Source organism: Rattus norvegicus, chromosome 5, assembly GCF_021556685.1.
Source record: "Rattus norvegicus strain SHRSP/BbbUtx chromosome 5, alternate assembly SHRSP_T2T, whole genome shotgun sequence".
NCBI classification, from domain to species: domain Eukaryota; kingdom Metazoa; phylum Chordata; class Mammalia; order Rodentia; family Muridae; genus Rattus; species Rattus norvegicus.
The window spans coordinates 93,926,656-93,940,710 of record NC_141538.1 but is presented as its reverse complement, the minus strand read 5'-3'; the positions used below and the strand labels follow the sequence as shown (position 1 = coordinate 93,940,710).

Genomic DNA, 14,055 nt, shown 5'->3' with positions numbered 1-14,055 from the left:
GCATACCTAAGAGCACATTCGGTTGTATTTAGTAGCATTTATACTCAAAACATATTTGGTTTTGATATAACTAAGCAACTTTCTTGAATGAAAGTTAAACTATATGTTCTGTCCCTTAAAATACTACTATTTAAATTTTACTAACAGAATTAGAGAGAGATAAAATTTTAGCATAAGAAAATGAAAATAACCAAAGTTTAGGATCAGCTCTTCCCAAGTTTTCCTCTTGATTTATACCAGGAATACACTCAGAAAAGACAAAACTTTGGGTGTGGCCCATTCAAGATCATTGTCTCTTTATAACATCAGAAATGTATGTGGGCACGCACATATACTCACACACACTGGATTACTGCCCAGAATGAACTGAATGAGAAGTATTTATATATTGTATTACCCTAAGCAACTGGCAAGGTTAAATTCTCTCAATTTCATGCAGGCAGAAAGCTATATGATATATACATAATTAATAAATAAATGTTTAAAAAAATTCTCTCAATTTCAAATGTAATCATTAGTTCACAGAAAAAAACAAGTGCACTCATTTGTTGAAAAGAAGAAGAAAAGAGAAAATTGACATTGTTCTATCTCACATCTGATCCTCAAAATACTTCTAGTATATAAACCATTCTCATTAGATATTCTTTTGCTACCTTACCTGGATGGCCTTATTAGCCCAAACTTCTAAATGGCTGAGTGTACTATTTATTACGGAGAGGTTATCTATTTAACTGAGTCTGTTTTTCTTTTTATACTTAGAATAATGTCTTGGTCTATTTCCAAACTCTCTTAAAAAACCTAATTCATATTATAATTGCATCTGAATTCAAATAAAATTCCTACGATCAATCAAACATTGCTACAGTTCAATAATCTCTGAAATCATGAAAGAATAAAAAATTCCTTACCACCTCTGCCAAAAAAAAAAAGAAGTATCTTCCAAGTAAAGCTAAATCTTCACATTGACAGCAATTCTATGGTAACAGTCAATATAGTACAAGGTAAAAGTGAATTTTGTAAGACATTTTCACTATCCTGCTATAAAGACTTCTAACAAGAGATGTGCTTACATGAACAAATGTGTCTCCCTAATGAGACACTGATTTGATATCACAGGTACAATTCCTTTAAAGGTAGCACTGATTAGATATTGAATAGCACATTTTCATTTAATCTAGTATCTTTACTAGTTTTAAATTCTATTTATCTTTTCCTATTTTCAGGTCAAGAAAAACAGAATCCCTTCTAAGAATATCTTTGAATGATTTGTTCCAAAGGATTTTCTCCATTTACAATGATATTTGCTGTGGGTTTGCCGTAAACTGTCTTTATATTGAGTTGTCCCCTGTTGGCTTGTTTCCTGCAGAACTTTTATCAGAGATGATGTATTCTGAGGACCTTTGAGCATTTAGCAAGATGATCATGTAGTTGCCTATCATTTAATCTATTTATGTGGTGAATTACAATTACCAATTTATATATGTTGAACCAGCCCTGAATCTTTGGGATGAAGTCAACTTTATCATAGTGGACAATATTTTTATGTGTTCATGAATTTAGTTTGTAAGTATTTTATTGACTTTAGTTTTGCATCTCTGCTCATCAATGATATTTATTTAATTTTTATTGGATATTTGTCATGTTTTGATAAGATAATAATGGCTTTGGAAGAAACTGGAAATGTTATTTTTTTCTATTTTATCATAATAGTTTCAGAAATATTAGTGTTCTTTAAAGATTAGGTAGAATCCTATGCTCGAGTTCATCTGGCTTTTACAATTGGGAGATTTATTTTTTTCTTTTCCAATTATTAACTGACCTCGAATTCCTAATACTTGTCATTACCTCACATTATAGAACATTCTACCTTTTTTAAATTCTTTTTTATTCTTCTCTCATACAAAACATCCTTAAGGCAGCAGCTCTCCCTCCACTTCCTCCTATTCTCTCAGTGTCCAACCCCATCACCACCTCTTCCCCTGATCCACTGCTCCTCCATTTCCATTTGGAAAAGAGCAGGTTTCCCAGTGATAACAACCAAAGACTACATACATAACAAGCTACAACAAGACTAGCCACAAACCCTCATATCAAGCTGGAAAAAGTAATCTAGTAGAAGGAAAATGTTCCCTAGAGCAGGCAAAAGAGTCAAAGACAACCAACCTTTCCCCACTGTTAGGAGCCCCACAAATATGAGATGGGTTAGCTGTTAGATGTTAGAGGTCAGGCTCACACTCCTTTATCAAAAATTATGAATCTATTATATCATTGGTTTCACTTCAATTAAACTTTGCTAGGTCATTTACCAAGAAATTTATCCATTTTTTTCTTCCTTAGGATTGTCTGAGTGTCCTTGGTGTCTGCTATATTTCCTCTTTCATTTATAATTCTATTTAACTAGATTATGTTTTTCTTCCAGTTAATTTGAATAAAAGATTGTCAATCTTCATCTTTTCAAAGAACCAACTCAAGATTACATTGAATTTTTATATTTTGCTACTGCTTCTATTTCATTCCTTGATTTTGATTAGCACTTCCCATCTACTTTTGGGAGATGATATTGTTCTTCACTGGCCCTTTGGTACATGTTAAGTTATTAATTTGATGACTGACATTAATACAGGGACATAGTTTTACAAAACTTCCTCTCATGACTATTTTCATTTGTATTTCTTCCATAGAGTTTGGAATGTTATGTTTTCATTTTCAGTCAATACCATGAACTTAATACCATTTGCATGCACCCCCACCATGGCACTTTGAGTTCTAGCTAACTCACTAAGGTAAGTGAAGGAGATAAGAGAAGATACAAATGAAAAAGAAAGAAATCAAGGTATCCTTATATGCAGATGACATGATTCTGTACATACAATGTAAAAGAGGAAGTGGAAAGAGACTGTGAGAGTGAGAAGGAACCAGTGCTGTCTGGACACTGTAGGAATGCTGCACATACAAACTCGCAGAGTGGTGACAGTGTATCTACTGATAACTCCACTAACCTTAAGTCAATGATCACCCATCCTAAAAGAGTTCAGAAGCACAAATTGACCTGGAGGGAGTAGAGTGGGGGACACCAAATTGGTGTGTGAATGGAAGGAAGATCTACAGAAGAGTGAATATAGTCAAAATTCTCAAAAACTGTTTATAAAAACAAGATTCTCTGAGAGTACTGGTGCACATCTTTCATCCCAACACCTGGGAGGCAGAGGCAGGCAGATCTGTATGAGATCAATGCCAGCCTGGTCTACAAAGATATTTTCAGGGCTGTCAACATAAAAAATGGGAGGGGAAAAAATATAAAAAGGGACTTAAAATAGTACTGACCCAATAAGGTGGAAAATAAAACAAAAATTTTTTTACAGTTTTAACTGAATGGTATTAGACTGACATTGCAAGCACTTGGGAGAGAAAGCTAAATTTTTCAAAACATACTACATAATTCCATCCACTGGTAGCTCAAATCTTCTGTAAAGTGTCCTTTTTATGATTTCTTCAAAGTTACCTTCGGATAACTTGCTTGTTTACTGTTCAAAGAGTAGCTTCTCTACTTCATATTAGTCCTTCAGTATCTCCTTGGTGTCTTTAATTGTCCTAGAACTTTCAATAATGTACTTAGAAACATGTTTTCATTCTCCAGAATTCTTTCACTGTTACCATAGGCAGTCACCGCTGCTCTCGCATACTCATAAGCACTGCTGGTATTTCTATCAGGCACAGCTTCTACACATACATGACACTCAAGGCCACAGAGAACCCCTTCCGGGTTAATAACAGACCTAAAACAGGGAGAGGTGACCTCTCTTCCTTCCCCTGACTCCCTTATTTATAGTTCTGCTAGGTGATATTTTACTCATAGTCATGGCCAAAGACTTTATGGTCAATTTGTAGTAGTTCATCCTAACATGATGTTCTCCACTTTTACAGCCACAAACTTGTATGTTTGATGTATGCTCTATAGTTCAGAAAAAGCTGAAAGGCACAAGAATCAACTAATAACTATGATTGCAGTACACCACAGCTAACATTTATTCAGCATTTATAACACAACACCATGTGCTAACACAGTACTGTTTTCTATTGCCTGCATGTTTTCAATGAGAAATTCCAGGCATTGGGTCATCACTTCAAGATGAAACACAAAGAATGAAATAACCTTTCACACCAGCTGAGCTGCAATAATGACAATGAACATAACATCTTTGCAGAAATAGCAGACCTGAGAGACTGAAGATGTCATCCCACTGCACGTCACAATGCAGCAGAGGCTTTCTTTGACAAGCTATGCTGTCACTATTCTTTCTCATTAGGAGACTCTGGAGAGCAAGTATAACTGGAGAGAGACATGATTGTCAGGAAGCTAGTTTCTGTTTCTTAATTCTACTTAGCTGTATGATTCCTATAGTCTCTAACAGGATAGCGAAAGAGATTTCTGTAGGGACAACAGGTAACTGTGACCAGGCTAACGAGCTGATCCATGCACTAAATGGCAGTAAGCAGAATCAGTCACACTCGTCTGCAGACATCGAGAGGGTTGATATACTCGAAACCTTCAAATTCAGACTGATCTATCTTGCTCTCAATCTCATCATCGTCTGGAGTGAGCTGGACTGGTTCATTAGTAAACTGAGAATCAAAGTTATCCAAACCAAATTCTCCAGAAACATTTGGTTTAGAAGGCAGTATCACCACCTGCTTTTGCCCAATCCACATTTCAGAAGAATGAGTGTCCTTAGACGTCAGCAAACCCAGTTTGAGGGTGACAATCCAACCGTTCCTTTGGGTCCTTGTTGAGAAAACTCTTCAGCACACTTGCTGCTTTTACACCATAGTGTGCAAATCTGCTTTTCCAAAATGACTTGGAATGGCTAATCCTCTGTGTTTTGGTCAGGATTGTCAGAGCTCTCAACGATATCGAATGAACTTTCCAGCCATCATTTCAAACTTAATGACTCCAAGAACCCACCAATCAACGCTGAAGCCATAATCTTCTCCTCTTTAAGATTTCAGGAGCAATGTAATTGGGAGTATCTCAGAAAGTGCAGGTTGTATCTCAAGGCCATAATCCTTTGCTACACATTCAGTAATTAGTGAGTTTAATGTGTCCTTCTGAATCCAGCAGTATATAGTCCAACTGCAAATCTCTATAAATTATCCCTTGCTCATGGAAGATAATTTAGTGCTAGCAGAGTAAAACCTGTCATGTTCTTCAAGAAGTGTTTCACTTTTAGCAATAATACTCTCTTTGAAATATTCATTGCAAACTTACACAATCAACTTAATTAACAGGTAAATTTAAAATGATTTCTAAATGTCTATTTTTCCTATTTAGTGGGTAAATCTCTATAATCAGTGATTAATTTCTGGTATATTTTCTTCTCACCAAACACAAAGAGAATATAGATTTTATCATTTCAAATTAGCCTTAAAACCTGCAATTAGAATGTATTAATGAATCTAAACCTAAACAAAATAGGAAAGCAAAAAAAAGTTAAACAAGAGTTGTGACTGATTTACTGGTTGAGCTGCTAATTCCATACAGCATTAGTTACCAAGAAGGTACTCAATCTCTAAGATACTATTCATAATATACTATGTTTGAGTATGCTGCATCCTATGTAAAAAAATATATAGTATACTATTGATCTGTATGAGAGAGCGAGAAAGTGTTAGTGTGAGTGTTTATGTGTGTAAGAGAAAAACAGACAGAGACAGAGAAGACTGGAATAAATTTTCTGGAGTTGGTTCTCTTCTATACTATATAAGTTTGGGAGACAGAACTGAGGCCATACGCACATGTACCCATAGCCATGTTACAGCAGTAGCCCCTTACATTTTTTGTAAAGCTATTTAAGAAAATTTTTATGGTTGTAGGCATCATATTTCAGATATATTCTTGCTCTTTACAAATGAAATCTCAAAGTTTCTTACTCATTGTTGTTTTTAACCCAGTCTAGAAAAGATTCAAGTCATCATATAAATTATGTCATCTCTAGCAAACACTCTCACATGTAACACTAGTAAAGGAAGTTTTCTTTGCCTTGAAACTCCTATTCTACCAGATGCAAAATTACTATGGAAAACTATTTCATAGAAATTTCATTCCTGGGCATATACCCAGAGAATACTATAACTTGACCTAGAGATTATGTGTACCCCATATTTGTTGGTGTTTTATACACTCTAAAAAAAAATGGAACCAACCTTATAGTCCATCGACAGATGAATGAATGGATAATAAAAATCTGGAACATTAATAAAACAGAAGACTATTCACTTTTGAAGAAACATAAAATCACAAAGTTTGTAGAAATATGGAAGAACTTAGAATGCATAATATTAAGTGAGGTCACACAGTCTCAGAAAGAAAACAAGTATGTGTTCTTATTCTAAGCAGATCCTAGTCTTACGTGTGTGCGTGAACATGTGAATATAGAATAGCATAAAGAAGAACAAGAGAGGCAAAATATTAGGGTGTGAGGAGGGACACAGATAAAGGACAGGAGTCAGAAAAGTAAATGCTGACCTAGGTAAGCTTCTAATTTCGATTCAATTATAGACTTTTTCGTGGTAGGAAGGTATATTAATATATATTTGATAATAAAGTATAAACCCCAAAATAAAATTTCTTAGAGTGGTTGTTCTCTGTATAGAAGTTGACTGAGATGCATAGATTTTGGGTCCAGATAAATTTCCCTGTGTGATAATTTTTTTATTTGTAAGTTCTTTACAATAAACTTTTAACAAGTAAAAAAAAAATTCTAATGGCCAACAGATGTTCATTTTTGTTCTTACTAAAATAACACAAATTATAAATGCAGAAGCACGGGCAACACAGGGAATGGTATATGCAAAGCATTCCAAAATGTTCTGTCAACATGGAATCTGGAAGAAGCTATTCTCCTCATAGGTGAGATAAGAGTGTCTCCATGTGGGAAAGTACCCCTGAAGAGCATCCAAACCATGGAACCTCCTATGTTGACCAAAATATGAAACACATGATCCTGTCTGTATGTCAGCCTGAAAATACATAAATTATAAAAAATCAAATATGTCTGAAATTCAATACAGCTTAAAACAAATCACAAGGACACGACTGTTACAAATAAGCTAGTAAATACAAAAGGGTAATGAATGTCACATAAACGTCACTTTACACTAACACATTTTAAAAGTCATTACTGAAAAAAAGAGAATATGTTTTGATTGTCAACATGTGGAGGGCAGAGGTAGAAAGGATCACTACAAGACTATGACCTATGTAATTTATACAATGAGCTCAGGCCGACTAGGACACTAGAGCCAAACCACATGTCAAACCAATTTGGCAGCTCATACTTGTAATACCAGCAAACAGGCAACTAAAACAGGAGGATTACTGTGATTTCATGGCTACTCTGTGTTGAGAAGTAAAACCCCATGTTCATAAATAAATACACCATACAGCAACTTATGTGTACTGCCAGTCTCACCAACTCTATCTCCCATAGGGTGTTAATAGATCCCCTGACTCACTGTTCCTGTCCTTCTAATCCACACACAGCAACTGAGGCTTGTCACTAAGAGATGCAATAGACTATCGAGGTTATTTAAGTCTCTCCATACAAGAAGTCAAGTTTTTCATGCTTATCTCACACATAACATCTAAGAAATGTTCAAAGAAGTAAAGATGCTTCACTAAATACTGAGACCAAGATTATTTGTTACTCTGCAGCCTACAAAATGGCCACAGGAAACAACTGGACTTAAAGTTGCTTCTCGGGGAAGAAAAAAAAAAAAAGAATGATTATATGATTACAACCCAAAACTTTCTTACACTCATTCTATCAAAGAAGTAAATTCTCATCAATAGTGAACAACAAGAAATAATTTACAACTCTAATGGATGTGAATATTAAACAAGTGACTTGCCAAGACTTGGGCTCCCCAAAGTGGAGATAATTAATACTGTAGAGATCCATATCCTCAGTGTGCCATGCGAACGTCGTTTTCCACATTCCAAAATAGAGATAAGGGGTATTTACACCCTCAATAGAAATGCCGCACTCTTCTTCAACCACATCCAAGACTGTATTTAGGCGAGCTATATTCCATTCATCCACACCCTAGAGGTAAGATAGGAATAAAAAGAGCAAAATCAAATATTAATAAATAAAAAATAGCATTGATTATCAAATAGCTATTTATCAGGTACTACTACACTGTGTATTTCATTATTTAAAAATGGAAAATATAACACATATTCAAAAGCTACATTAATTATTAAAATTATTCTAAAATTACTATCAACATATTTTTATAAATAATTATCAAGGTAAAATTACATCTAATACCAGCATGACTCTCAGTGAAATTGAAGGAATAATAATAATCCCAGGTTAACAGATACCCTGAAATATGATACTGATAACTGGCATGTATTTATAATCAGGGGCTGAAGTTTTACTGTTTGTTTCATGTTTGTGCATTAGTTTTGAGGCCTTGTTCAACCTGAAACATAATCTTAGGAAATCAATAGCAAAAAAAATACCTTCTGATAGTTCTCCCTCAGTCATGTCCATTTTACTGTAGCATGTGATCCACTGTGTCCTACAAATTTCATGCTATTGGGAAAAAAAAAATCACATCTTTCCAATTCATAGACCCTGTATGTACTCAGAGTAGTAAAGTGATAACAGCATATACTGACAAAAAATTTTATATATATTCAGCTTTTAACCACATGTAAATTCTGGTAAAACTACTGGAATACTTTAGTTTTGTTTAGCCCATAGAGATAGTTATAAAGAAAAGAAACAGTTGAAATGACTGCCATAAAACTAAAGAGAATTTGTTGTTGTTGTTGTGTTTGTTGTTGTTGTTGTTGTGTTTGTTGTTGTTGTTGCTGGTTTCTTTGTGTTCATTAAATGTGGCTGGCAGTGGTAATAAATGTGTACAATTTCAAAACTTTAGAACGTGCGGTCAGGAGGATGAGTTCACCTAAGTTACATAGCAAGGTTAAGAACCTTAGTTACATGATCTGTTGTCGCAAAGAACAACATAATACTAAAAACATTACAAGTAGGAAAATATTCTGATTTTAAGAGAATTTACCAATCAGTAACTAATTTACTCTAATTCACAGCTATGTAGAATGTTTAGCAAACTATATTGTCAACCTCCAATACTTTAATCATAGTCAAAGTCTAATATCCAAAATTGGGCACATATATGTAAATTCACAGGTCAACTATAAAATCCATTTCAATCTCCGCATAGTGCTATAACAAAGGAATGCAAAATCTCCTGTGTGAACTAAGAGGACCTCCCTAACAAGTATAGTATTAGAATGGCCTTAAAAATGACCACTCATCATTTCTCTTTTACACTAAAACCTCTAGGCTTGCTGTGTTTTCATTTTACTCCTTAAATAATTCTTTAATTAATAAGCTATTCCCATTTCCTAACACTACTGTGTAAAAAAGAGGAGAGGAGGAAGAGGAGGAGGAGAAGGAGGAGGAGGAGGAGGAGGAGGAGGAGGAGAAGGAGGAGGAGGAGGAGGAGGAGGAGGAGGAGAAAATTTAAACATTTTAGTTCCCTAAACAGCTGTTCTATCTACAACTAAAGCCCTATACCGGGAACTTTATTTGAAAACTGGTCAAAGTCTTCTTTTAAAAGGCAAGTTTAATCTTAAGAGGGCTCATAAAAGTTCGATAAAATTATGTAGATTTTCTCTTGTATTTATAGTCCGCCATTTCTAACTCAAGTCCAACTTAACTTCAGTTCATATACATTAGTAAGAGACCTATTTGAAAATCTTTACAGAAGTAACTAAATAAATGAACATAATTATGGGAACCATTTTAAACTGAGTGACCATATGAATAAGAAACAAACTATTTCATTGAAATTATTACACAACAAATTACCTAAGGATCCTTAGTCCTGCTGCACTCTACACACAACATTACTTCCCAATCCATCTCCATCTCCTAAAGGTGCAACTGTGCATACCCAAGATTGCCCCATTCATTCTTCCCTTCTAGCCCACCGTCAGTTCTACTTTGCCAAGCCACTGAACTTCTCTCCACCGGGACCCATAGCTTCCAGACTAGGCTAAAACTCATGTAAGAAAATTAGATTCTCCTTCATGATCTGCATGCCAATCTCCCTAAACTTATAACCTGATAACCTGAGCACCACCTGCCAGATCATCTATATGCCCCTGGGCATGTACCAAAAGTTGTTCCTTTGTACCACAAGGACACATGGAACTAGAAAATATCCTGAGTGAGGTAACCCAGACCCAAAACTGCATGCATACTATGTAGTCACTTATACGTGGATACTAGCCATAAAGTACAGAATACCAAAAATAAGTGTGTGTATGTGAATGAGAGAGAGAGAAAGAGAGAGAGAGAGAGAGAGAGAGAGAGAGAGAGAGAGAGAACACGAGAACGAGAGGGAGGTGGGGTGGTGTCCAAGGTAAGAAATCGGCACACAATTTGGGCTAACTGAAAGTGATAGGATTCAGATAGAAAGAAGGCCTACGAAAAGCACATCAGTGAGCAATACTGCTATGTCCTGATTGCTGACTGCATGGGCAGTTTGGAATATTCATCACTGTATATAAATATTAAAGCATATTGCCCACAAAGAAATTATGCTTTTAAAAGTTTTTTTGGTTTTTTTTTTTTTTTAAATCAGAAAAGTGAGGTTGAAGAGATGGCTCAGGGTTTATGAGCAGTAGCTCCTAGTCCACAGGACCCGAGTTCAACTCCTAACACTCAGGTGGTGATTCACAACAATCTGTTAACTCTAGTTCCAGGGGAATTGAAACCACTTTCTGGCCTCCATGGGCACCAGGCACACATGTAATTCATGGATATATATGTGAGCAAAACACTCATATACATATATGAAATAAAATAAATTTTAAAATCATAAAACTATCTACTGAGTTCTATTACATGTCAACCTTTCTATGCAGGCACTACACATCACAAGATCTTATTGACAAGACAGTGGAGTATTGCCTAAAAATAACGCATGCATTTTCCTAAGCAATGACTTCTAATCAAGCACTTGTCATAGTTTGGTCAAACTTTGACAGACAGAAGAAAAATTATAAACACCTAGATATAGGCAGGACTTCTACTTACAAGGACAACTACAAAATAAATTTTATGTTATCAGATTGCACTGCAGGCTATCATTAAAGCCCATGGATTTCTTCATTGCTTTTCTGTAATATTATCACAAGTGGTGACTAATTTTGTTGAATGAATAAGGTAGAACTTACAATATCCTAATTTTTGAAGTATGTCATCTCATTTTATCCTATTAAAGTAACATGTGTCCTCAAATGCCATTTCACCAGAAAGGACTATAAGAAAAGTATCACTTGCTCAGGATCATAAAGTTCATGCCAAAAAAACTAAGGATACCCAAATAAAAATAAAAACTTCTAACCTAGGCTGGCTCTGCTGTTTTTGAAGCAATGTACCCAAGCAAAAGCCAGAAAGTCAACTCTGATCCATGTATAATTTACATTTAAAAAGAAAAAGTAAAGGAAAATTCTTCCTCTTTATCTCCTAATACTTTGGCTCTCTCTGGTTTTTCTTGGTGTTTCATTTTGCTTTGTTTTGTAATAAAAGAATGGTGCGTCAAAATTTAGAAATAGCTAAATCCAAGTAGAACATTCATGGAAACACAAACTTATAGTCTATTTTTTTAAGTAACAATAGTTGGTAAGGTGGTGATAGGGATGTAAAGTGAATAAAAGAAAATAATAAAAAAAAGGAGATTGAAAAAAAAAAAGAGTAAAGGTGTCAGTAAGCCTCAAGACATATCCCTGAGAACCAATTGGTAAAAAGAAAGAACTAGTTCCTGGAAGTTGTCCTCAACACACAACCTGTGGCATGCACATGTCATACATATACACATAATTAAACGTTATTTTAAAACTCAAAGATAGAATCACTATCGAGTTTTGCTGTTTGGTTCATTGGCTGATTTGGGTTTGCTGGTTGTTGTTTTGGAGACGAGTATTTTTATATGTCGCACTGGCTATCCCATATCTATGTAGAAAAGGCTAATCTAGAACTCAGAGATCTCGCTGCTTCCTTGTTGTGTCAGTATATCTAGCTAGCTTTTATACATCTACACATAGACCTTGTAGATATTTAAAATAGCATATAAATCATGGGACTTTACTTTCTTTTTGGGTAATTAAAAACTAGGAGTTTACCTCTTCTTGAGGAACTAAAATAGAAACTAATCATTTTTAAAACAGTTAACATTAAATAAGCCATTAGTATAATCACTCAATTCCCATTAATGCTCACTCCGGGCTCAGCACTGGCATTTGACAGAAGAGAAACAAGAGACCATTTAAAAGGACTTTTGATACAATAGTACCTTTGAAGCCTGAGAAGTTCTAGGAATCAGATTCTCAGGACTCTGAGACCAAGTGCTATGGGACCACACAGGAGACTTTATAAACAGAATACTGCAAAACTACAGGAGGGAGGTGGGGATACTTGAGCAAGATCTCAACAACAGTTAGCAAAACAGTAGTTGATAATCTGTTCAAAACCAAAGTATACAAGAGCAACATTCACACAGATGGCAATCATCTTGCAGGATACTGCCAAAGGCTGCATAGGGGTACAGAGAACATTTGCAGTGGGATGCCAAGAAAAAAATTCTGACGTTTGACCATAAATGAAATTCCATCTACAAAGCACTACCCACACAGCAGGACATCAGTAATCTGAACTGCCAAAGTTAAATCCAATATGGACACACTCAGAAGACATTACTGAAGACTCCCTGCAGATAGTAAAAAGACAAGTATCCTGAGACCACAAAGCAGGCTAGTCAGATGCCTTAAACTGCATCCCTCCCAGGCTCTTCCCTTCTCTCCCTCTTTTTTTAACACCCGTGTTTAATATCCCAATATCACTTCATCAAGCCACCTCCAGTAATGAGGTCAAATGCCCTCTTTAGGTGTATGTGAACATAGTAACAGTGTACTCACATAAAATAAATACGATCTCAAGGAAGAAAACAAAAAGGGGAAGTAGAAAGAAACCGAGGAAGACACTAGCTGATGAAAGGATTAGCCATGATTATAGAACAAAAATAATAATAATAATAATAATAATAATAATAATAATAAGAAGAAGAAGAAGAAGAAGAAGAAGAAGAAGAAGAAGAAGAAGGAGAAGAAGAAGAAGAAGAAACAATGTGCATATATATTCAATGCAATCCCCACCAAAATTCCAATACCTCACAGAATGAGAAAATCATTGTTAAAATTTCTATGGATGTATAAAAAACCCAGAGAACAAAAGCCATCCTGAGCAAACAGAAAAACACCACAGTTGGCAGTATATCTATTCTGAAGTTATATTACACAACAAAAGTAATAAAAACAGCAGAAATATCATACTATCATAAAAGTACGCTACTTAATCAATGGAATAAAATGAGTGAACCAGACAAAAACGCAAACAAGTAACAGCTATATAATTTTTGACAAAGACATAAAAAATAAACTCAGGAGAAAAGAGAGCATGTAGACTGGAGCAATGAATAAGAGTGGATAAGAGTGATAGCTATTATCCCAGAGGGCTCAGGCTTGATTTCCAGGACCCATAATGAATGGTTACAACTGTCTGCAACTCCAGGTCCGGGAGATCTGATCTACTTGTAGGCTCTTCAACCACCTGAATTCACATGCTTATATGTGTTTACCCCAGTCAAAGACAGAAAGGAGAGGGAAAGAGACAGAGACAAAATAATAAAAAAAATTACAAAAAGGAAAGAAAGCATATTTTCACAAAGGGTGTCAAGAAAACTAGATATATACATGTAGAAATTTGAAACTACATCTTTTGTCAATCCAAAAATAAACAAATAAACAAAAAAATGAAATCCACATAGAACAAAATTCTTAACATAAGACCTGAACCTCTATAGTTTCTAGAGCAGTGATTCTCAGTCTGTGGGTCTGAACCCCTGTATGAGTCAAAAAACCCTTTCACAAAGTGACATAATGAATATTTATATTAT

The 14,055-nt window shown here is 35.1% G+C and overlaps 1 protein-coding gene and 1 pseudogene across 8 annotated transcripts in view; both read right to left on the bottom strand.

Moving 5' to 3' along the window:
* The window catches only part of Kdm4c (lysine demethylase 4C), a 192,671-nt gene that overhangs the window by 119,255 nt on the left and 59,361 nt on the right, over window positions 1–14,055 (bottom strand). For all 8 annotated transcript variants that reach the window (XM_087548042.1, XM_087548041.1, XM_087548044.1 and 5 more), the window contains 1 exon segment: window positions 7,909–8,102. In XM_087548042.1, coding sequence (XP_087404168.1) covers window positions 7,909–8,102 — 194 coding nt within the window.
* On the bottom strand, window positions 4,431–5,809 carry LOC134487090 (protein kinase C iota type-like; annotated as a pseudogene).